At 40.5% G+C, this 25,137-nt stretch overlaps 2 protein-coding genes across 4 annotated transcripts; both read left to right on the top strand.

Annotated features, from left to right (window-relative positions):
- The first annotated feature begins 128 nt into the window (after window positions 1-128).
- Window positions 129-18,259, top strand: hnf4a (hepatocyte nuclear factor 4, alpha). 2 transcript variants are annotated; one of them, XM_051071412.1, is made up of 10 exons: window positions 129-275; window positions 13,710-13,884; window positions 14,398-14,492; window positions 14,944-15,050; window positions 15,138-15,293; window positions 15,770-15,857; window positions 15,966-16,118; window positions 16,281-16,517; window positions 16,625-16,747; window positions 17,222-18,259. In XM_051071412.1, exons 1-10 carry the CDS (start codon window positions 227-229, stop codon window positions 17,362-17,364), a joined length of 1,326 nt encoding a protein of 441 aa, XP_050927369.1. In that variant the 5' UTR covers window positions 129-226; the 3' UTR covers window positions 17,365-18,259. The 2 variants fall into 2 exon arrangements, with proteins under 2 accessions (XP_050927369.1, XP_018543569.1); XM_018688053.2 differs by lacking the exon at window positions 129-275 and adding an exon at window positions 12,375-12,605.
- Window positions 18,260-19,625: 1,366 nt separating this feature from the next.
- Window positions 19,626-24,809, top strand: ttpal (tocopherol (alpha) transfer protein-like). Of its 2 annotated transcripts, none has more exons than XM_018688094.1 (6): window positions 19,626-19,702; window positions 20,365-20,591; window positions 21,152-21,395; window positions 21,601-21,794; window positions 22,062-22,172; window positions 22,893-24,809. In XM_018688094.1, the coding sequence occupies exons 2-6, from the start codon at window positions 20,382-20,384 to the stop codon at window positions 23,169-23,171; spliced, it is 1,038 nt and encodes a 345-aa protein (XP_018543610.1). In that variant the 5' UTR covers window positions 19,626-19,702; window positions 20,365-20,381; the 3' UTR covers window positions 23,172-24,809. The 2 variants fall into 2 exon arrangements, with proteins under 2 accessions (XP_018543610.1, XP_018543609.1); XM_018688093.2 differs by having other exon boundaries at window positions 19,700-19,845.
- Window positions 24,810-25,137: the final 328 nt, after the last annotated feature.

Below are 25,137 nucleotides of genomic sequence, written 5' to 3'. Positions count from 1 at the left end.
TAGATTGGTGTCCATACGAGCCTGGTTACTGTTTAACCTCCCCACCCACATTTGCCCAGATTAGGAAAATCAATAAGATAACAGCAGCAACACCGGCCTTACCTTGCACCAACAACACCCTTCTCACACTACAGCACCCTGCGCCAAACTTCCACATTTTACACCTTATGGTGAGGGAGGAAAAAGTGGATTTAAAACATATGCTTGAGAGGAGGCAGAGGACGACATGGTCAATGTAAACACACAAGTCAGTTCAAGTATGGAACTACCATTTGGTGAGTACACACCTTTTTGTGTGTGTGTGTGTGTTTTTAATCAACTTTGCTCGGCGGTTTCAGTGAGAAAAGGTCGAGTGTGGCAGCTGCTTGCTGTTTTCTCTTTTTCTTTTCGCTGGTTTGTGCAGCAGCCGTTTGGCTCCAGAGCTCTGCTGGATCACGTCTGATTCACAGTGGAAATATCATCGCCATTTGTGTCTGGCTTTTTCACACGGCTGTAATCCAGGAGGTGTGTCAGAGATACGGAGGTTGTTAAAAAAAAAAGGCCATGGGAGCTGGGCCTGATGGTGATGATGGTTTTGAGATGTCAGAGCGAGTCTGGATGGGGTCTGCAGGATGATTTGAAATGATTTGAGCAGGATGTTGTTGAAGCAGGAGATTCGAGAAGCTGTGTGCTCGGTGAATTCAGATGTCTTCATTCTGGACTCGAGGAGCTGAAAACATTCTTTCTGTGGAATTAAAGAAACTGTGAAAAGCCTGAAATATTAAAGCTAAGATGAAACTTTGATGAAGCTTTGTATTTTGCTTTGGCTACAGTCCACGGTGCTGTAAAAACACAGACACTGTTTGACTTTCACAGAAATCTCCATCCACCTCTGTTCGCACTGATGCTACAGGCTAAAGTCGCTCCTTGTGTGATGTCTGTTTCAAACAACCTCAGTGAAAGCAAAGGCCTCATTGTACTGCCTCCCTCACTGATACTGTACAGCAGTTGGTGGGGGTTTCGTTTTTACTCTCGTGGTCATTCATTGAATCATTTGCATGTCACAATGGGTTCTGGAGATGCAAATCCATTTTCTCATAACTCTGGCCAAATGAGAAAAAAATGATGAAGGTGGCTGAACAGTTGACGTGCTCCTGATCCACACTAACCTGTGGAGATAAAGATTCTCTGGAAGAAAATCCCTGAGACTGATGGGACCCAGTCAATTATGTCTTTTTTCTGATTAACTGTGCTGTTTAATGTTTTAACAGCTCAGCTTAGTGTTTAGATTTTGTCCTACACCTGCTTCCCTCGCTCCTTTTTACTCTATTTAATCAGTTCATCACAGTTACTCACACAGCATGTCTCTGACTTTATCAATAATATTTCGTTTTCTCTTTCGCCAGGTGTCTTCATGTGATCAGACATGAAGTTTGTGTAATTTTGTCATTTTGTATGCATTTAAAATGTATCTATAGCGTATAAACTCTGTGCACTGGCTAGCTTGCTAAAGCTAGCTCACTCACTAACAGCAATAAGTTAAAAATGTATATTTGTACCATGAACTCCGAACTAAAACCATCCCCCTTTGGAGCTGTTTGGAGCTATTTATGGACTAGCAAAGGAGGGTTTAATAAACCAGGTCACACAGGTAATAAGCTACTATAGCTTCCCCCATTTCGGACTCTCGAGCTTTCCTCAAAGCTCAGCACAAATTCATGGATTAAGTTCAGTCAAAGTTGAACTCCATGCGAAAAATTTCATACTGATTTACTGGACCCCTGTAATTGACTGTGGCGTTTCCACAGGAATTTTTCTGTCTTAAATATCAGTACGACCTGCCACCACAGCTACTGGTGTTAATACATCCATACGTATTTATTTTATTACTGAGCCATTTTTAAATATGAAAGTGTATCTTTGTATGACATTTTGTTGATGTTTTGAATCCTCAAAACTAATGGGCTGGGACAGGGCGGAGGAATCAGACAGTTTGTGTTAATTGTATTCAGTGTCACCAGGCAGAAAGTGGTTGGATATTTTAGTCATGACACAACCCCGTCTTTCAAAACTAGTGATGATCACACTGGTCACAAATTCTAAAAATGTTAATGAGCCATCTAAAACCATCCACTGATCCAGAGAGGTGTCTCCCCTCTGGCTGGATTACTAAATTGCACTGTGTTTGAGCACAATAGCAACATTTTCTGAGAGGATTTGTTTACAGTATATGCTCAACAAATATTCCAAAACCAGAACGTTTATGTCACTAATACATTCTTCTGCAGCTGCCTGCTCTAAGCTTCTTTTTGGCCTAGATCGGGTTATACTATGCGTCTTTGTCCAAACAAACTGCAAGTCACTGCAAAACTGCTGAGGAAACGGCAGTTTAACGTCCTCCAATTTTTATGTATCCTGACAGGATGACTTCCAGATGATTTTAGTATGATTATTAAAGACAAAGATCTGGATCAATTTTAACAATAAGGTGGGCTGTGTCTGCCAAAATCTCTACGCCGTTATAGCCTGAAACTACTGAGACAAGCTGACAAACCTTCATCTTAGCAAGCTAACTCAACACATAATAATAGCTCATGCAGCACGCATAACTTTGTGTCAGACACATGGGATTAATTGCTCAACGGTCACAGCCTGGACAAACTGCCTGGTGGTGAATGTAAACATGACAACAGCCGTTCAACAGCCCCGCAGCAGATATGTGTTTGCCTACAAAGCTGAATGACTTGACAGCAGGGTGCAGAGAGGCCTGGTTCCTCTATGTACAGAGACAAATTTAACAGTTCAAAGTGACTAAACCAGACTCACAAACAGAACGTAATCTTATTAACAACAATGGCAAGATCTTTGAGCTCTGTGGTGTAGATGTAAGATGGTAGAGTGGCTGCTGTGTGGATAATGATATAATGATAAAGATTTATCATGAGAAAACTCCTCATATAATGCATTTATCCAGTGTTTGCAAGAAATCGCCTGTTTCAAAACACAAGAAGGTAAAAATAAACTTGAATGGAACTTTATTGAAGGACTACCAACTGTTAGCACAACTACAATATTTCTAAACTCCTAATTTTGGCTGAATCAAATTTAATCAAATCAGTATTGTGGGCAGAAATCAAATCACTGTTGGACTAGATTATTACACCATCACCGAGTTATTAGAGCTTCTCTCCATAAACTCTAGTGAATTTAACAGTTAAATAAATGTAGTTGTAGGTAAATATTTCCCTCTGAAATGTAGCAGAGTAAAAGTAAAGTACCTCAAAACTGTACTGAAGTACAGCACTAAATGTATCAGTGGAGGTTTCTTTTTCTTCACTTTTGGATTAACTGTTTTTGAATGTAACCTCTGATTTGTTTCATTTTACTGTGGGTAAAAAGTCCTGGGTTGTGTCTAAGGGAAGATGCTGTTGTTTGTGACCCTGTTCTTTTATTCAATTGAGCGTCACCATATAATCTGATCTAACAGTAACAGCGACGTGTAACATGAATTTGATCTCTGAAAGAATTTGGTTATTAAAATAAGATCAAGTATTAAGCTCAGTATAGAAAAGTTACAGTAAAGCGTAGCAGTGAACAAACCACTCAGCTAATGAAGTGAAATTTAATCTGTGCTGGGATAAAATCTGATATTCAGCTGACCTAAATGTGCCTCTGTAGTGTTTAACAGAGGCCAGTTAGCTGCCTGCCTGGCTGTTTGGAGGATCGGCATACACACTGTTCACTTGACACTATTAATCCAAGTGTTCAAGCCTCCAATCAAATCTCATTGTGACAGGCATTAGGGGATTATCCCTGGGTAATGTGGGCCCTTACAGTCGGACCGGTGGCCCCGGCAAACAGCACTATCCAGTAACAGTGGACCTGCTTCTCCTCTCAGCCTGCCTCAGCCTGGCTGGGCCCGAGAGAGCCGCTGAGGCTCATGGGCCTTCGCTCAGCTGGCCGGCTCACTGTCAGGGCTCGGCCTTCACAGGGATGTATGGCCAGGATGGGACGCTGCACTTCGCCAACCCAGGTAAAAAGGAAACAGAGAGGACTTTGAGAATCAGGCAGAGTCGTGTAGATTATTCCGGAGTGGAGGGTGAACAACGCGCTGCTGCTTGTGCGTTAAAACCACAGCGCTGTGGAAAGTAAAGCTGCTGGAGGCTGAAGACCAAACACTGCGCTGAGATGATGTGTGTTTCTGATTCACTGCTGCTTCGGTCTTTCAGCAGAGATGTGTTTGACTGTTTGTAAGAGCTGCTTCACTGAGCACAGATAAACAACAAATTCTTTTATATTAAGCAACAATATCTTGACAACTCAGATTATTGGATTCGATGTGATGACTGTTTCTGACACCGAATAATTCAGTGATTCGACAGTTAGTGGATGAATTGTCTACTGTGGTGTGAGCCTTGGCAGCTGGACAGTGAATTGATTGTGGACGTGTGCGATGTGTGTCCACATGATGGCAGTAGTAAGCAGTGATTTCCTATAACTTAGAAAGTCACATTCAAGTACAGTTTTGAGGTACTTGTACTGTACTTAGTGGTGGAAAGTAAGTACATTTACTCATGTAAAGAACTTAAAATTTGTGTTTTTCCATTTTATGCTACTTTGCTACATTTCAGAGGAAACTGTTGTGCTTTTACTCTGTGCTTTGCATATTAAGATTCTGCACTCAAAACCTGTTATGAGCTTATAAAGTATGATGTACTGTCCCACCTAGAATAAAATTTGAATGTTAGACTTCCAGTGCTGCACTCAAGCCTACTTCTAATTTCATTTTATGCTACTTTATACTCCTCCACTGAGTTTCAGGGGGATTATTACATTTTTTATCCCACTACATAAATGTCACAACTAAAGTTACTTGTTGCCTTGCAGAACCATGCATTATCATAGAAGAAGCTAACTAACTGTATATAAAATAGTTAAAAGTAGCTCCACTGTTTCCTGCAACATGCTTAACTAAAACATTTAATGCATGACTTTTACTTGTAACAGAGTATTTAACAAAGTTTTTATAATATAATATTTTGCTTCTTTTCTTGAGTAAAGGATTTTACATACTTCTCCCACCGCTGTTGACACACCTGTGGCAGTGCAGTGACAGGAAATATTTTGCCTTTTGTGGTGCAGAAATGAAAAAGTGTGCATGTGACCTCAGCAGGTAGAAAGAGAGCAGTGAACAGTGATGAAGTGTTGAAACTTTTTAAGAAGCATCGCAAAACAAAAGATTACAAATATTTAGAGTATCTGTCTGCAGTATTGAACAGATTGGAGTTTTAGATGTTACATGGATCATGTTGAACTCCTGAATATTTAGTGCCTTGTTGTTCAAGCAGTGGAGGTTAAATGTCTATTGATTGGCTGATGACTGAAGGACCTATAGAGGATCAGAGAGATAAAAAGTGCTCAGAGCAGAGCTGCTGACAGAGGTGATCGGGCCAGCAGTCAAAATGAATTCTCAGCAAAACAGGGTTAATGATTACTGTCCCTTATCACACACTGTGATTGATTTACGTCTTGCAATGGTCTCTGTGTTTATTGATGCAATTGTTTACTTATTTGGTGCACAGAGGCTGCTCTTCAGTCTGACTGGATGTGCAACAAGATGAAGCATGTTTTTGTAGATTAAAGATTTTATCAGTGAATGCAGAATACTGCCTTCAGCTTGAAACATTACAAAGATATGAAGAGTTATTCTTCCCTTAAAAATAAATAGGTGATATGAAGAAATAGTTTAAGTGACAATGAATGAGAATGATTTTTTTGTTTTATCCTTTTCCAACTGCAAACCACCCTCATTTATTTACCTAATCTGTTTTAGCACTGTGTGATATTACAATTAAACAGACACTAGTAGTTTATCATTACCCCGAGACCAAAAAGTCATCATGAGTCAGGACCACATGTAAACTCATCTTCTGTTTCAGAGAAAAGATCTGATTCCAACCCAACGTTTCTTTCTCTTGGTATTTTACATACCTCATAAAACACAGTTAAACGTCACCTTAAAAGTGGGGCTATATGGCTGAAGAGAAGCCAAAAAGAAAACATTTTACAGCTCATTTTTATCCTTTTAATTCACATGGAAAGGCCTCTTCAGAGATCTGTTTGTCAACGTCACTTTAACACAAAATCTACATATCTAGCTTCACTACAGGGGATGAAGTGGGTTTGGTTTAACTGTGTTTGTAGGCCTCTGAGGGTAAATTAGCTTCTCTAGAGGTACAGAGTGCTATTATTTGACAGGAAAAAGGAAAAATAATTATTTAGCTGAGCTGTGTAAAAGTAGTTTCCTTCTTAAAGGCAGGAGATTCAGTACAGCACAGTCAGACGAAACACGCTAATCTAACACTATTAGGAAATTGTTCTTATAAAAAAGGTCATTTTATCTTCGCCAAAAAAAATCATTCTGTGTCATTATGGCTAATGAAGGGAAAATAAATGACTAAATGATTATTCCTGTGGCACAGAAAATATGATCAGGTCAGCCACAGGGGCTTGCATAAGCTTTGTTATTTGCAGATAGTTATCTGTTGACAAGGTCTTTGCCATGACACTCTACTCACCTATCTCCTCCATCTACTGCAGCAGCAGCAGCAGCTTTTTTCTGCTGGCCTCAGATCTGCTGCAGACAGCACATTGTCTCCTTCTGTTTTACTCTTATCAACATCAACACGCTCCTGGATGTGCCTCACAGACACTCACATTTCCCCTGTGGAGTGGCTCTCTTAGAAAGAAACAAAATAGATCCCCAGTCAGTGTATATTCCACATCTTATTTACTCTTCCAGGCCACCATGATCGTCTTTAACTCCCAGCTCCTGGCTCCTGCATTTTGATTTTACTATGCTGCTTCCCTGCCGCTTGCCTTTGAGATCGGACTTGGGGGAAATGAAATGTAGTCATTGAGCAGAAGGTACAAATAGGCAGTGGTTGCAAATGGAGTTTGGTCAGTGGTCGGAGATTCCTATTCAGAAGATAGACAGGACTTTGTTCACAAACTGGAGTTTGAAGTTTCAAAGGGGAGAATCACACAAGTATTACATCAGGTCTCAGCGATCCTTTGACTTTTAGCCCCGGGGCAGGAGTTTGGGTGACTGATTATAAGACAGCACTCTCTGGCCCATCACATTTCAGCATGGCAGACTCCCTCTGTGTTTAGTGTGTATTTAAATGTCAGGCAGTTGTTGTGAGCTGCAGCTATTGTCAAAGTGCCGAGCAAAAGCTTGTTTAAAAACTGTTTATCACCAATTTATTTTATGTCCGCGAACATTACAGTGATACAAAAATAATGAAAACATGATTTGATTTTTTTGTGTTCTGTCATAAACAACATTTATGTGACACACTTGTCGAAATATTAAGAAAAACAAACTAGAAACAGTCTTTAAATATTGTAACTGAAGCGTGACACAGGCAAACGCCTACACTAAAACAATAAAAACATGTATCTTATTTCCATAGTAATCTGACAAACAAATAATGATAGCAATGACTGCTGTGTCTCTGCTGCATGAAAGACTGCAATAAAAACTGTGACATGTAGATTTAATCATTGTCACATATACTACTCCTTATACAAACTGTTAATTTTTTACTAAATCATTAACCCATTTTGTTTGCTTTCCATTTATTTTTAACACAAAGTTCTTTTTATTGAATTTTGATGATGCCTAAAACAGAATTGTTGATCTGCTGCTAAAAACTGAACCATATAAGCAATGTTTACTCAATTTAATGATTTAACATGTTATATATTTAAGGGCTGGTTTATCATCCTCATATCCAGCAGCAGCAGACAGTTGATTTTACCTCCTCAGCACCAAACAGCACTGTTAGCAGCTAGCTGGTGAACATAGTGGAGTGTAGGGAGCTGCAGGGATGATGTATTTCTGTAGTCCAACCCAGATGTTAGCATCATCCTGGTTCCCTCGACAAAAAGCCAGTGGGATTTTTTCATTGTCTTTTTGATTATTGCAGAAAATAAACTCTGTGAGCAACAAAAGTTTGTGATACTTAAACGTTTTATTCAGCAAGATCATCATCACAGATAAACCACTGGTGTGATTTTTGAAGCCAAAATACAAGTGCCAGAAGTAAGAGGCTGATGTTAAGCTATACACACACACCACAGCTGCACAACCACTAAGCTTCCAATGTAGTTTGCATACCACTAATACAAAAGTTAGAGTTAGAATAGTTAGGAGGATAAACACAACAGGTGTGTAAAGGTGAATGTTTAATGTCTCTGACAACCTCTGTAGTCTCATTTAGCCACTTGCTAGCAGCTGCCTTTCTTAAGACACGTAAAAGCTTAAAAAATCTGAGGAATCTCATTTAATGTTGTAGAATAAAACGTGAAAATCTCTTAATCTCGATTCAGACATCTAACTAAAAACCCATTCAAAAAACTTCACGACTTTGCGACAAAGGAAGTGGAAGTGCAAAGATGCTAACTCAGTTCAGCTTCGGCAGATTTACTTCGGACAGTGCCGCCCTGGCTGTTTCCTCCTGTTTGCAGTTTGTATGCTAATGTGGTATCTATCTTATCCATTTTACTCTTGGAAAGAAAGCAGATAACGGGAACTTCCCAAATATCAAACTAATTTTTTTTTCTGTCCAAACATAACAGCTGGAGCAGACCGTTTATCTTCAGCAGAACTTTACAGTCTGTGTCGTCTTGAATTTTGAAAATGGTGGCTGCATTCAAATTTGTTACCAGAATGAACATGTGCTGCTGTAAATTTATCCTATATTTTATGGCCTCCTTCACGTGTCAATCCGGCCTGTGCACTGTGGGAATGCAGTTACAGTATGTTAGCACAAACCCCCCACCTCAAAATCAGATAAAGCGATGTGATAGTTTCAAGCTAGCCGGCCCCTATCTACCACATCAGAACAGTTTGTCAGTTCATGATTGAGAAAGCTATAACCATGCAGATTATACTTTATAGTCCTGTATATGACCGTTCCTTGAGGAGTTCACAGAAATGTAAGATGGAAGCAGCAATAAAAGAACTTTTAATGACGGGGAAGATAAGATTTGCTGTGAGTGACTCATTCATAGCTCCACACTTCTTCTCCCATCCTCACCTCTCCCCTCCCCCCTCTCCCCCCTTCTCATCACTGGCTTACTGCTTTGAAATAATCAGCACACTTCTTGAGCAAATATGGGCATTGCAGAAGAGCAGCACAGATCGAACGTGAAGAAATGTTGTAATGGATGACCTCTGTACACACAAGTCAAACGACCTGCTCCAACCTGAGCTGTGCTTGATGCAGAATAATCGTCTGTAAAAAAAAGGCTGCTAATCATTTTTTGATCATGGGCGTCGTTTCCATTGAGTTAATCAGGGATGTTAAAGACCTTCACAGCATTTACTGACTGTTAGAAGATCAATTAATCTAAATCTGTGATCATTCCTGACGCTCAGAAGAGAATAGTTTCTGTAGGGTTTAATCACAGGCTGATCACTTCTATTCCCTTTTCTGTTGAGAAAACATTTAATCAATGAACAGATCATTTCAGAATCGTGCACAGGAGCCTCTAGGAATGTTATGGTGTTTGCCTGCTGGAAGAAAAATTATTTTATGAGTTCCCAGTATAATTTGAGTGTGTGGTTAACAAGTTCTCCTGCATGGGGTTTACAGCTTCAGAGGTCTGGCTGAACTCGGGATCGTTGACCTGTTGTTATGTACTGGCACTTTCTCTTCAAATACAGGACTACTGTTTGCTGTGTGACATGTAGAGAGGCGACCGCTTTTGCGCAAGTAGAGAATTCAGTTTTGAAAACAATTGGATTCAAAAAAGTGGTGTGTTGCAAAAGTCACATGTGAAAACTCTCAGAGAGCTGAGATCACATGTGCTTTTTGATCCATTTGATGTGAGAAATTGTATTAGCATCTCTTTTTTTTTTCATTTAAATTATCATTACATCCAGTCATGGAGAAAACTAAGCACTTTTACTCAGGTACTGTGCGTTACATGAGTACCTCCATTTTAGATTACCTCATATTCTTCTGCTTCTTTAGAGGCAAATACTGTGCTCTTTACTCCACTACATGTATTAGTAAATCCAGCGGTGGAAAGTAACTGTTTACTCACTGGGTCTTGTATTTTACTTGAGTATTTCCATTTTCTGCTGCTTCATATTTCTACTTTCAGAGCAAAACATTATCTTTTTAATCCACAGCATTTATTTAACAAAGAAAGTGATTGTCATTTTAAAATACACCACAATGTCAAAGTGTGTCAGTGAATGTTAACCTTGAATTTAGTGCATTATCCTTTAAAGTCTGGTTTTTGATTAAGTTGATTTAGAGGTGTTCTCTCTAATCAAGTCCTTGGGGTCATTTTTATGATAAAGACGTTCAGTCACAATCACAAACTTCCCTCCCTGCTGGAGAATCTGTCCCGTACAAGTTTTATTTTTCTGAAATGATTCATAAATATGCTCTGAATCATTGAGGCTGGACTCCCTGAGGAGCTGCTGCAAGAGCTGAGCTTCTGGATCAACCTCACGCGCACCTTGCATTTTCACAAACAATGAAGTCTTTTACATAAAGGCATCACTTCGCTTTAGCAAGAGTTATTTCCCGCTGTTAATTGTGCCCGAATTAACCAAGATTTACCACCGACGTCTCGGAAATAAGTTGGAATGTAATGGACTGATATGAGCTACGTCTGCAGTAGTGGAAGAAGTATTCAGATACTTTACTTGAGTAGAAGTAGCAGTACCACTGTGTATACATACTCTGTATACAGTCATCATGACGTAGATAGAAATAAAGTGTTGAAGTGAAATCAAAACTAAGAATCAAAAGTAAAAGCATTCTACAGAACATTACTGTTTATTGTTATTGATGCATTAATACAGAAGCAGTATTTGAAGGTGGCAGGTTGTCAGTCATGTACTATTGATTTATAAAGAAGTATCATACAGTGTGTTACAGTCTGATAAGGTTTAATAAATACAATCTTAATTTGCAAAGTAACTAGTAACTAAAGCTGTCAGTGTGACATAGATGGGTTAGTGAATGAGCCTCTGGTGAAGTGAAGTTTTTGTTGGAAATTCACAAACCTCAGTTTAAAATGAAATTATGTGGATTGTGTGGTTTTTAAATCACTCTTTTAATATCTACCAACCAAATCCAGTCCAATATAACCTGTACCTCAGGCTCTCTCTGATGGTTTCCTATAATATTTTGTATAAGCTGTAGTGTTTAATATAATATCTGTGCAGAGGAATCTGAGTCGATGTGGATCTGCTGCAGCCAGAAGCTTCAGGCAGGAGTAAGGTGCTGGGGTATGCTTGCTCAGGAACTGAAGATGATGTGAGAGGCAGGCCATCATAGAGAGGGGTGATATTAACAGTGGGGCTCTGTGGTTTTCAGATTCAGACTTTCACAGTGTTGCAGATTGTTCATGTAAAAAGTGAAAGAAATGGTTGTGGCAAGAGAGAAATTCAAACCCTGTCAGTCTCTGCTTAGCTGGCAAATCCCAAAGTGAAGAGGGATTGAACGTCCGATTGTCGGAAGCAAAAAGTTACAGAAATTGCATTTTCAACATAGGAACAGTGTGTTGGGGTTTGGGTTTCTGAGGCTATTCGACCGCCTGACAAACAGTCCTGATGGAGGATAGTGGCCCCTTACAACTACCTCTCCATCTCCAGTGTGAGTTAGTTTTTTAAACTAAGAGTTTTGGTTCATCTGCAGAATGTCTTAACATGGCTGCACAGTCATTTTGTGTCTCTTTCAGTCTGAGATTTTTGCTCCGACATGGGAGAGGTAGTGGATGCCATAAAAACTGCAACTATAGTACTCGAGTAAAGGTATTTAGTTACTTCGCTTCAGTTTGGATTTCCATGCAGACACATGAAGCTAAGCTGCAGCTTTGTTCTTCTCCTCTGCTGCTTTATGAGGTAATTTGTGTGCATGTGATTTCATCATGTCACAGAAAGAGTTCACATTAAACCAGTTCATTTTACCGTCTATAAACTGAACTGGTTTAAAGTGGTGGAGTGTGGGAGGAGCGGTTTGGAAAAGGATTGACCTGATTTTACGCTCATGGAGAAATTGTTTATCCATTACTGACTGAGAACCAAGAAGTGGTGGTAGATATCAAAGTTGTGCTATCTCTTCTAAAAAAAAAAAAAAACAGCCCTGTGATTCACTATTGAGGCTAGTTAACCATCAACCACAGAGACACTCCACCTCTCCTCTGGTTAGCGGCACGAGAGGGAAGGAGGAGAAGGAGGCGAGCTCTGCTGTCAGTCACTGGTCTCCTCTCCGACACCAGTAGGTCCCCATCACACTCAACGGGGGCCAGGGAGCTACCTTGTTACTGGGCGGAGCTCTGGGTTCGAAAAGAGGGAGGGCAGGGGGGGTGGTTGGTTGAGGTGTGAGAAAGGAAGGAGGAGGAGGAGGTGGAGGAGAAGGGGTGGGGGGCCACATTAGCTTCTTGGACAAGTCTTTCTGCCCCACTGTCAGGTAGTTTTAGAATTTGTTTGTCCAAAGCACTGGCAGACATGGACATGGCAGACTACAGCGAGGCTCTGGACCCAGCCTACACCACGCTGGAGTTCGAAAACATGCAAGTGCTCCCCTTGGGCACAGGTGAGTTACGTTATATGCAACTCTGGGTGTTGAACTTTGAGACTTTTACTGATTTAAAACTTTGCTCAGGAGAGGACAGAGGGAGCTCTGGCCTGAGGTGATAAAAAGGGGTCATTTGTCCATCTGCTCCTGCAGAGGGATGATCCCGTGCAGTGGTCTACTTTTATCACCTCTGGGTGCGATGGTAAAACATTAAGAGATTTTGATTTTACGAGACTCAGTGCGCTCGGGTCATTTGGTCAAAGGCAATTTTAACCTGTTTGAGCTTGTAGAGTGATGTGGTGTCAGATTGATTACAGTGGACTGATATTCATTCTCTGATGAAGCAGTAGTTTGAGTATCATGGTCACTGTTCTCCTGTTACAAACAGTCTGTTCCCACAGTCTAAAGTGAAGAAAAAAGGGTTCGTTTTTTTTGGATGAGCTTACAATGACACCAACTTATTTATATATGCAGTCTCCCATGACGCCTGGCTGTGATCCTGATTCTAAAATTCCCATTGAGACTAAAAAAAAAAGGAAACCTGAAAGAGAACTTTGACATCTTAAACCACCTCAGCACCCAACTTTCTCATCACTTACACAATCCTGCTTCATTATAAAGATGTATAACAACGTCTTTTCATCATCCTGCCGTTTTTAATCTATAGCATGTGTCATGACACACTCAGTGATTGATTGACCCAGTCACCAGACTGACTGTGAGGGTGGCTAAAAAGAAAACTGTCTCCAGTGATTGCCTCTCCAGAGGTAATCAAGCCGACATTAATTATGCTCTGTTGACTCTGTCTGAGCTACTCAGGCAGGTTCTCATGAGGGCTGGTTTTGATCAGCCCTCGGTGGAGCTGATCACCGTTCACTCCGGCCGTTCACACCTTCTTAAATGAAACCAGGTTGACAGTCTGTCAAGGAGAATCACTGTTTTACAGCCTCTGAACTACTGATCAAACATATTTCTTGATGCCTGTCAAATATCAGCTAATCAAGCTTTTATAGAAACACGTCTGCCCTGGTTTTGGTTCACCCTGTTACACGACTAAAACCGATGACCTAAAAGCCTGCCGACCTGATGAGACGTCTCTCTGTCTTCTCTTCCCCGTGTCAGACTCCTCACCGACAGAAAGCGCCAACATGAACACTGCGGGTCACCTGGCAGCGGGCAGCCTGTGTGCCATATGTGGAGACAGAGCCACCGGCAAACACTACGGGGCCTCCAGCTGTGACGGCTGCAAGGGCTTCTTCAGACGCAGCGTCCGCAAAAACCACATGTACTCATGCAGGTGAGGACAGATCTATGCTGCTGTGGATGTGACAGTGAAGCTAAGCATTACACATTTAACTGCCCAGTGAAGCAAGATCCTAACTATGTTTGTGAGAGTGAAAGAGAGATGAGGCAAAATGTGTTTTAGTAAATCATTAGCCATTAAATCCTAATAAATGCTTCTCAGGCTGCAACTAATGATTTTTTTTTTGATAATTGAGTCATCTGCCAGTTAGTTTCTTGATAAATTGATTAATCTTTTGTTATAAAATGTCAGAAAATAGTAGAATAGTAGAAAAATGGCACTTCTAATCTTTTAGATATGTTCATATGACAAAGAAAAGCATCAAATCCTCACATTTGAAACCTGGAAACTGTATTTTCACTTTAAAAAAAAGTCAGTTCTTTGATTATTAAAACAGTTCATCATTTGTTAGTTGATCAATCACTGCAGTTCTAATGGCTTCACTCATTCTAGTTTCTTTTTTTTTGAGTCTGCAACAGTATAAACTTATTTCCATTCACTTTCCAGGTTCAACAGACAATGCATTGTGGACAAAGACAAGCGAAATCAGTGCAGATACTGCCGACTGAAGAAATGCTTCAGAGCTGGCATGAAGAAAGAAGGTAGGAGACTCTTATCTCTTCAAGGCAAAGTGACTGAATCCATAAACTCAGTCTATATGTTTTGCTTTTTTGTTTTTGTCTGTCCGCTAACAAAAAAACCAAAAAACAAAAACAATATGTCCCATTTAATGAGGAAATCACAGCCTCAGTGTGAGCTCTCCCTACTGAATTGACATGACTCGTCTGAATGTGTTGCAATACCCAGGAGAGTAGTACTTTGTTAATGTTCACTCTGACCAGCTTATGCTGAGCAAACATTTCCAAGCAATAATAGCCATATACTGATAAACATGACAACCTTGGAGGACTTATTTTTCTTTTAAACGACTCAGCGTCCAATTCTTGTGTGACAAAGAAACTGAACATTTGTCTCTGCATTTTAAAATGACTTTATCGCACATTATTTTCTTCTGCAAGCACCAGCTGAATGCAAATCTGTGTTTGTTTTTAGCCGTGCAGAATGAAAGAGACAGAATCAGCACCAGGAGATCCAGCTACGAAGACAGCAGTTTACCATCCATCAATGCACTCATCCAGGCAGACGTGCTGTCGAGACAGGTACCAGATCAACTCATCTAACTGCTGTTGATCACCTGTAAATTAGACACCAAGTCATTTCACATCTGCTTTGCCTTGTGCGTGTAGATCACCTCCCCTGCTCCCATACTGAACGGCGACATAAGGACCAAAAAGATCGCCACCATCACAGATGTGTGTGAGTCCATGAAGCAGCAGCTGTTGGTCTTGGTGGAGTGGGCCAAGTACATCCCAGCCTTCTGTGACCTGCCCCTGGACGACCAGGTAAGACTCGTGCACAGACACAGTGTACATAGTCGTAGAGACACTCTGGTCACTCATCAACCAGTCTGCTCAAAACCACGGTGTGGGCTACAGGAGCAGGTATGGGCTCTGAATATGTTCTTCCTAAATAGATAAAAATACTCCAGAAAAAGGGAGATATATTACACAAATCTGTAACGACTACAAGGGTTTTTCATCACTGAAAACCTTAAACTCTTCAACCACAGTGGTTAATGTATTTTAATCCTGAGTTAGCACATGATGAGCTTGTTTTAAAGTTATATCCCTCCTCAAAAAGAAAATGCAGAATCATTAACAGTGTGATCACCAGGCCTTAGTAACTGATTTGCTGATGTTGTATCAGTGAGGGAACCAGTGTCTTCCACCAGGCTTTTTCTCATGCTCAATACTACAGAATACTTTAGACAGAGTTACTATCACACAGCTAATAAGGAAAAACATTCATTGTGTTTCAGGTGGCGTTGCTGCGAGCTCATGCTGGAGAACATCTCCTGCTCGGTGCTGCAAAGAGGTCCATGCTATACAAAGATATCCTCTTATTAGGTAAAACTCACACATGAGCAAGTGTTTTACTGCGCTCATACTGTCGATACTCATTCCCCAATTCTAAGCTAGTGTTTTCAAATGATAAAAAATGTGATTCTCCTGCAGGAAATGACCACATCATTCCCAGAAACTGCCCAGAGCTGGAGGTGGGCAGGGTAGCCGTGAGGATCCTGGATGAGCTGGTGCTTCCCTTCCAGGAGCTTCAGATAGACGACAATGAATACGCCTGTTTGAAAGCCATAGTTTTCTTTGACCCAGGTACTACTACTACTACTACTAGTACTACTACTACTACTACTGACTAACTTTTGGATTGTTTAAGATACTTTGAGAAGTTGAAAAGCAGGGGCATGAGATACTGTATACAGATGAAAAGTTACAACTCATTAACAAACATTCCCTGCTTTTATTTACCCGCAGACGCCAAAGGTCTGAGTGACCCCGGAAAGATCAAGCGGATGCGGTACCAGGTCCAGGTCAGCCTGGAGGACTACATCAACGACAGGCAGTACGACTCTCGAGGGCGCTTCGGGGAGCTGCTGCTGCTGCTGCCGACGCTACAGAGCATCACCTGGCAAATGATTGAACAGATCCAGTTTGTCAAACTCTTCGGCATGGCCAAGATCGACAACCTGCTTCAAGAAATGCTTCTTGGAGGTGAGCTCTTTGAACTTAAAAGCTTTGAGTCAATTTACAGAATCCACGTGTTTTGACAATACAGACGAAATTAAGACTGACTGTATATTTGTATGTTTTTGTCTCAGGTTCTGCCAATGAAGCTCCACATGCACCTCACTCTCTGCACCCTCACCTGGTTCAAGAGCACCTCAGCAACAATGTTATAGTGGCCAGCAGCATGCCAACGCCGATCCATAATGGTCAAATCTGTAAGTACAGAACACATTAAACAACGTGTCTTTAAATGTGTAGGACACATGTTGTGGCATCTGAGATTCATTCTCTGTCTTCGGCTTAACCGCTGTGTTGTCCAGTTTGATCAGGGTGATCAGAAGCATTTGTTTAAGCCAACTGAAATGTATGATTTTTGAGTATTAAATTCCCCTCACACAGCCCCATGTGCAGTTGAGTCAGGTAGCTGGAGGGGAAAACAGGCTCGGCAGAATAATCCTCTAAGTTCTTCATGGAAACTAATCTGGCTTATTTTGTCAAAGAGAACTTGTGTTATTCTTTCTTAACATGTTTAATGCTCTGAGAAATTTCACAAAAGTGCTTATTCCTTATCTAAAAAAATGTCTTTGCCTCAGAGAACATGTTATACCACAGAACTGTAAATATACACCTGCTTATGCTGCACTTTCTCCCTCTAACTCGCTCCTGTTCCTTTGTGTTCTACTTTTCAGCCACTCCTGAAACCCCAATCCCGTCTCCGCCTACTGCCTCCAGCTCAGAACATTATAAAATGGCGCAGGGGGTCATAGCCACCGTGCCCAAGCAGCCAACCTCCATCCCTCAGCCTACCATTACAAAGCAAGAGGCCATCTAACAACCTCTGATTCTATTCCTTCAGTTTTTTTATTGTGTTAAACCAGGGTCTTTATATGTAAGTTTATACACAATCAGCATTGAAGCTGTCGACTTGACTGAAACAATAAAGTAGCTAAATGTATAGAATATAATTGCAATTATGTCCCTTGCAGATTGCTAGTCTGAGTCTTCAGGGATCTATTTGTTCACACATGCAGCTGCAGTTGAGCTCAGCAAAAGCCAGACAAAACTATAAGCATCGAAACTTTGTTCTGTGAGATCGACACTTAGAAAGACATACATTATTGTATATATATGGTTCATTATTGGGCAACATCACTTCCTTTAGCATGGCCTCAGTGTGTGCAGTAAGGCTTTTGTTAGACATGGTGATGTGATCATGTCAGTACTTTATGAATGTTACAACAGGCCTTACATTGTCATGTATTTAGTGTTGCACAGTATTTTTATTTTATGTTCATTAATGATAAAATGGTTTCAGCCATGAACTCAGATTATGTCATTTTATCAAGGCTAAAGGAATGAGTTCAGCTTGTTGGGGTCTTTTAAATATTCTTTGACAAGACTAAAATATCTGTGGTTTGTTTTATATGCTAGAAAATGCATATTTACATTAGTAAAATGTTAAAATTTCACACCAAGAAATCTTGGTACATATGATGAACTGTGTGATGCCACTTTGTAAAAGTCACCGGCAAACACACTGAGGAAGTTTCCCAGTAATATGTTGTATTGGTTTTTAAAAGTATATATTATATTTTTTGTTTAGTACTTTGTCATGGTTTAACTGATGGAATAAATTGTGCCTTGTAACCTGTACTGCCTTTCAAAAACAGGCAATGTTTCGCCTCACAATGTGAACATGAATTAATAAATTTCAAGATCTATTTTTACATTTTCTGCAGATCATATTTTATACTGTCTATAATTATAAGAGAAGAGTTCACTGAGGAATGAATGGGAAATAACAAATGGTACATGTCCAGAAAGAGATCAGACATGTTGGAAAATCTCTGGAAAAAAAAATGGGTCCAACGTGGCAGTGCTGCTTGTTCACTGATAGCCTATTGCAACATGTTACAATAAGATAAACTGCCATAAAATCATTACAGATAGCACTGACTCAAAACAGAGCGAGAGAAGAAGACATCTCGACAGATATATTTCTACATTTTGCATGAAAAAACTTGTAGCTAATGCCAACATGCTGTATTTAGATTAAACTAGATTAACATTACACTGGTCTGACACAAGTGGAGGCCTCAGACATGAAGGTCACCCCTAAAGATATTCAAATAAAGTATCCCTTTCATACCAAAACACAAAAACACTTACAGAAATCTGAAGCTCTTAGTTAGATAGAATATTTTAACATTTTCAGATTTGAAGTAGCAAACATACCTGTCATACATGTAGCCTGAGGTGATGTGACTGCAGCCTGCAGCTGGGTAACATGTAGGCAAACTCTGCCATCTACTGCTTTCAAGTGCAACTGATACATCTCTGATCAGAGAAAACGTGAGAAGGAAATTTAGACCACATCAACCCACTGGTATGGATAATTTACCAATTAATTAACAGACGAATGTACAAAACAGTAAATATAATCTGTGCAGGACATATGAAAAATGAGTGCAGATATTTGAATACTACAGTAATCCAGTGGTGGAAAGTAAATGTACTTTAAATATTTTATTTGAGCATTCCAGATCATAGGATTTTGAGTGCAGGACTTTGACTTGTAATGGAGAATGTTTACATAGTTGCTGGCTCCTCTACTTACAGATCTGAGTAGTTCTTCCAGCATAGCTATAGCCTACAAATTACTGTATCTATTTTAATTTGAATGCCATCATGTGCTGTGTTAAATATAGGTCTGATGCCTTAAACTAATATCAGTAACTAATAAAGCTTGAAGAAGTGCGAAATTACTATTTATGATGGTTTGCAAGATGTGAGATTCAGGAGCTCAGAATCTGTGCGTAAAATTTGACATGTGGTATTTGGTGTTTGTATTAACAAGTAAAATCTTGTCACGCTGATTAGTCTTTTCTGAAAGTAACGTTTATGAAGAATCGGTTAGAGTTTAAAAAAACTTTATCGGGAAAGACTCACACAACAGCCTGAAAAAAATAGTTTTTTGTTCCCATTGTTTCGATTTTGAATATGCGACATATCATGTTTGATACTTTCCGAGGGGACGTGAAGGCAGCATAGCCATCAAAACAACAGACGCACGGCTCCGCCGCTCTTCTGCGTCACAGTGTATCACATGTTGCAAATGGACCAATGAAAGAGCGCCATTTCCCAACCCGGAAAAAGGATTTTCTTGACAGGTCGGTTGTGATTTTTCCTGACGTTGTGTCGTTTGTTTGGGGTCGTGCGGCTGTTTTTTTGACTCAATTCTATCTCTTGCCAATGGATGCTCATAAAAACCATTTACGTCTGTCATAGAACGTTAACGTTAAACGCATTTCGGGTTGGTATTCTGTCATTATTCTGAGTTTAGTTCTGTCGCAGCGGTTGTGTTGAGGGTCAGGTTGAATTAGCCAGGTTGACTCACTGCTGAATAAACGCAAACAGCAAACATGTTAACGCTGGTGTGGTTTTGTTGGCAACTCTCCCGCTCTTCTCGGGTGTCAGGGAACATTTTAGTCCAGTATCTTGACCAATTCAGGTAAAGTGATATCAAGGGATGTATGCAGTGTTGGAATGTAACTAAGTACAGTTTCGAGGCACTTTTACTCGAATATTTTTCTACTTCCACTCCAACGGCCGGATTTTCTCCGAGCAAAAAAACATTCCTTTTACTTACATTAAATACTTGACTTTTATTCGCAACAGATTATTTCAATACTCTGATATTGCAACAGTAAAATATCTCGTTATTTTTTCAATCACCTGACAGACTAGGTTCCTGGCTGGCAGTGTTAGCTTCTGTCTAAACTTTGGTGTTTTCACAGCCTCTGTTTCCTCTTGTGTGTTCCTCTACAAACAGCTTCTCCCAGTCAGTCCATGGCCGATCAGCATGAGTCCATCGATCTCAGGTCTCCCCCAGTGGACCCATCAGCTGCTTCAGAACACAGCTGGTTCCCTGGACCCCCTCCACCCATCTATTCCTGCACCCTGACCCCTGAACTGGTGGCCAAGGCACGGGAGGAGCTCCAGGAGAAACCGGAGTGGCGTCTCCGGGATGTCCAAGCTCTGAGAGACATGATACTGAAGGTTTTGCTTTGTGCTTTTATGCCATATTCATGTACACATAAAACAGTCTCATTCCAGTTCACAGGAAAACTGTGCTGTATATGACAGTAACAGTTAAAGTAGGACAGGGTGGAAAAAAGAGGAGAGACAGAACTTCTCCTAACTTAAAGATAAGGCAGGTGATGCTTAATAGTTTTTACTATTTTCAACAAATCCTGAAGATGTAAATCTTTAAAATGGGTCATGAATATATACTGTCTTTTAAAAATGGCACTGGAGTTTTTAACAGATCTTACTCAAAGAGGAGGAAAAGGTGCATTTGTTGGGGACTATTTTTATCATCTCTAAACTAAATGCTTTAAAGGCATTTGGCTATATTTGGTAAAAATCAATGTATTAAATAATTTTGACTCCATTGAGTAATAAATAGTTAATTTCATTTTTTTCCACTGCTCTTAATAATATTGCCATTATTTTGTAGTTTTTGTTTCATCACAAGCCATCTTTCGTTGTCCCACTTTTTTCCACATCTACCAACTTTTTGTTCAGTGACCTCTTAATTTTTCCCCCTGACTCTGCAGGAACAGCCCAATCTCAGGACGAGGCTGGATGACGCCTTCCTCCTGCGCTTCCTGCGGGCCAGGAAGTTTGACTACGATCGTGCCCTGCAGCTGCTGCTCAACTACCACGCGGGTCGTAAAGCATGGCCAGAGGTGTTCCAGGACCTGAAGCCGTCCACAGTGAAGCACGTCCTGGACCTGGGCTTTCTCACCGTCCTGCCGCGGCCGGACCCAAACGGAAGATACATCCTCTGTCTCCGGCCAGGTTGGTGTCTGTTTCATCTTCAGTTTTGCAGTGATTTAACCATTCTATAAATGCTGTTTTCATTTACACATGGCATTACTAAGAGGAGCATAAACTCAGTGTGTTTTCTGAAATCACTGTATGACTAATTACTAGTCACTAACAGTTCTTCCAGTATGTGCTTTACTCATGATTTACAGTTACTCAGCTCATTTTCCTTTTACAGGAAAATGGAAACCCAATGATTATCCATTTGTTGACAATGTGAGGGCCATTTATTTGACTCTGGAGAAGCTTATCCAGCCAGAGGAGACGCAGGTTAACGGTATCGTCATCTTAGCCGACTACACCGGAGTGGGCATGTCACAAGCATCCAATCCAGGCCCATTCCTTGCCAAAAAAGTTGTCAGCATTCTTCAGGTAAAAACTCTCTTATCTGACAGAAATATAGCATCCTATGATCTTTTTTGCCTTAAATATCTGTATGTTTGCAGTATTTACAGCAGTAAATATGACACAACATAAAAAAGTTCATCATTTACAACAATAGCTCTTGAGCACTGCCTGTTGAGTGTTGTCGTGACTGCAGAGTGTGTAATATTTACATAAGCACACCAAACGCATGTGAAATGTTTGACAAGGACCAGCTGTGACTGTTCTGACTGCAGTTTCTCTTCTAATTCATAGGATGGGTTTCCAATCAGAATCAAGGCCGTTAACATAATTAACGAGCCCAGGATTTTCAAAGGCATCTTTGCTATAATTAAGCCGTTTCTGAAGGAGAAGATGGCAGAGAGGGTAACTATTGTCCTTGAATCGTCTCTGACTCTTTTGTTTCAAACAAAGGCCTATTTTGAATTGTGTGCCTCCCTTTTATCCGCAGCCTGTGCTCCAAAATAATAGTCTATTTTCATCTCTGAAATTAAAGGCCAAGCACTTTCTTTTCAGAGGAATGAACTCAGACCACCAGAACCACAACCTCAAATCATCAAGATTTCATGAGAGGGTTTTTTTTTTTCATTTAAACACACAATAATTGTAAGCGCAGCACTGACATGTTAACACATTTAAAGATGAAACTTGTTAAATCACTACATACATTGCAGTGTTAGCGTTCATTTAGAGTCGTGTTTCTGGCCACTTGGCGAATGTAAGTCCAATCTTCACTTTCCTTTTCGCTCTGTTTTGTGCTCCTCCAGCTGCTGAAGGAAATATTCAGCTCTTTAGAAGCTCAGTGCTCCAGTTTGTTTCTGCTGCCTGATGCTGGGCAGATAACGTTTAGTGAGTGAAATAAAAGTAAAGTTGTGGTCTGTAAAACCAAAACAAAGAGCAGAAAGAAGCTATAAAGCTCTTTAGCACTTTGTAACTGCAGAGCTGGGTGATAAATCTGCATGCATTTCTATGACTGACACCTTTCACATTACATGAAATATTGATCATAACCACTGTGAATAATGAAGCTGATCATGAGGCAGATGACGTCACTGTTACTGGTATTTTTGCTGTTTTCTTGAACAGTACATCCTCCACGGCTCAGACCTGCGCTCGCTACACCGGAACATCCCCCGCTCCGTCCTACCGGAGGAGTACGGCGGCACTGCGGGACAACTGGACATGTGCGCGTGGTCCAGACTGCTGCTGGACTGTGAGGAGGAGTTTATAGTGGAGTTTTGCCAGCCAGATCCACTAGAGGGCGTGGTGCTCCCAGACTCCATGCTGTTTGAGGGAGAGCAGGCCAGCGGGCAGGACGACGACACCTTCAGGGGGCTGCGCTCCCAACTTTACTACTGTTACTGATGCACACTGTAGACGCGTAGACTCCCATCACTGAGAGGACATTTTCTGTTTCATTTGAAACATGTGTGTAGACTTTTACAGGGCAAGTTGCCAATATTATACATGATTTATTTTACTAACAAAGCAGCACTACTTTAGGCAGACTGTCTTCTCTAATTTACACGTAGCCCAGCATTCAATCATGGTTCCAAGGCAGCTGCAGACTCAGGCAAAGAGGTTTTTGACATGAGCCGATGCATGTTTATTGGTGGCCTCTGTGAATTGATTTTTGGATAGGTTCACATATGTACACTGAAAGAGGTTTTGCTTGATGGAAACAGTCCTCCTCTCCATCCTGGCCATTAGAAGATGCCTTTCTAATGTGCTTCCAGTGTAGGAGATAGGGCACAAAATCCACAGTCCTAATTTTTGCATTTAGCTGAAGCTAAAATGAGGTCTCAGTAGTCCCAGTTAGACAAATTAAGTGGGTGTCCCCTAAGGTTACTGTCTTTGTAGTACAAAATTCCCTGTTTATGTGTTTAGCTGTCCACTTCAGCTCAGCACAGAAACACACAAACACAAAGGGGGGATTTGTTACTAAAAACAAATTTCTGACTAACTTAGACTGCAGAAGCCTCGTATTAGACATTTTTGACTGGACTGTGGCTTTTGTTGCTTGTCTCCTCCACTGAGTACATTAGGAAGGGATTGCTCACCAGCCAGTGTGAACAGGAGGTTTTAACACCATAAACAAAACGGTTTTGGTGTACAAAATGAGCATGGGAGCTGTTTTAGGACAGACATGGAAAAACGTGAACTTATCCTTTAATATTTCCTGAGGAAGAAATCTAAAAACAGCTTCTCAAACTCACATCTCTTCAGTTTGTTAAGTGTCAGTCATAGACTGGCTGTTAGTGCTCTGTCTGCATGGTTACATCACCCCTCAACTGACAGTTTTTGTGTGTGTGGCCATCTTATACATTGCCTTAAACTGTTGTTAATTGGTAGACTCTCCTAGAGATGCATCATAAATCATGTTGGACTTGTGTGTGTACCAAAGCAATATTCGTGTTTATTCTCATCAGGGCTCGTTTTACATTAGGGTGGATGTACTTTTTGGTTGGTTAGTAAGTGGAAATAGATTGCTGCTGTGGCTGAGAGAAAGAGTAATGTCATAGATATTACCAGTAAATGTTTTTGTTCAATATCTAGTTCATACACAGTATTTCAGGGCCTTTGTTTAGCTGATGCTTTAGTGTTCGCTAGCTTGAATCTTCTGAGAGGATTATTTTTCTAAGTTCAGATAATCTGCCTTATTTTTTTTTTTTTGCAACCTTTTTTGACCTGTTTGCCTGTGTTTCATCACGCAGTCTTAACACAGGGCCATTACTGATCACAGGAGTCACATGGGGGAATAGAACATTCAGTCCTGCCTCTATAGACATCTGGTTTGCCAAATTTTACACTAGGCCATGTACAGAAATGTGCAATAACGTTGGATCTGTTTTCATGTGGTAGCCCGAAGCTAACTTGAATAACCTTGTTCAGTCTTTTATATTTTTATTTTAAGCATGTCTGTGACTTATGAGCTGTATTGTGTTGCAGGATATTTATCATTGGTAGTGTAGACAGTAAAGTAAAGCTCAAACTGAGAAAGTGCTATTTGTGTCTTGTTTGTGCTGTGGATGCTGTTGTTGGCAGTGGATGGTGGTGTGCTGCGGGCTCTGGGGAAGTTGTGGGTATTTTCACAACATAATTGCAGCTGACTTGAGCAGCGTTTTTTCAAACTGGGCTTACGGGTCCCCAAAGACATCAGAAATACAGCAATGGAAGAAGTGTTCCATTTTTTTTTTATACTTAAGTAGAAGTAGGAGTAGCACACTGGAAAAAATACTCCATTGCAAGTAAAAAGTTTAAAGATGTACTTTAGGAAAAGTACAGAAGTCTTAAAAGCAAAGTGTGCTTCAGAAGATAACTTGAAATTGGT

The sequence above is a fragment of the Lates calcarifer genome, linkage group LG6, assembly GCF_001640805.2.
Source record: "Lates calcarifer isolate ASB-BC8 linkage group LG6, TLL_Latcal_v3, whole genome shotgun sequence".
NCBI classification, from domain to species: Eukaryota; Metazoa; Chordata; class Actinopteri; family Centropomidae; genus Lates; species Lates calcarifer.
Note: the sequence above shows the minus strand (reverse complement) of the source record. Positions and strands in the feature narration are given on the sequence as shown.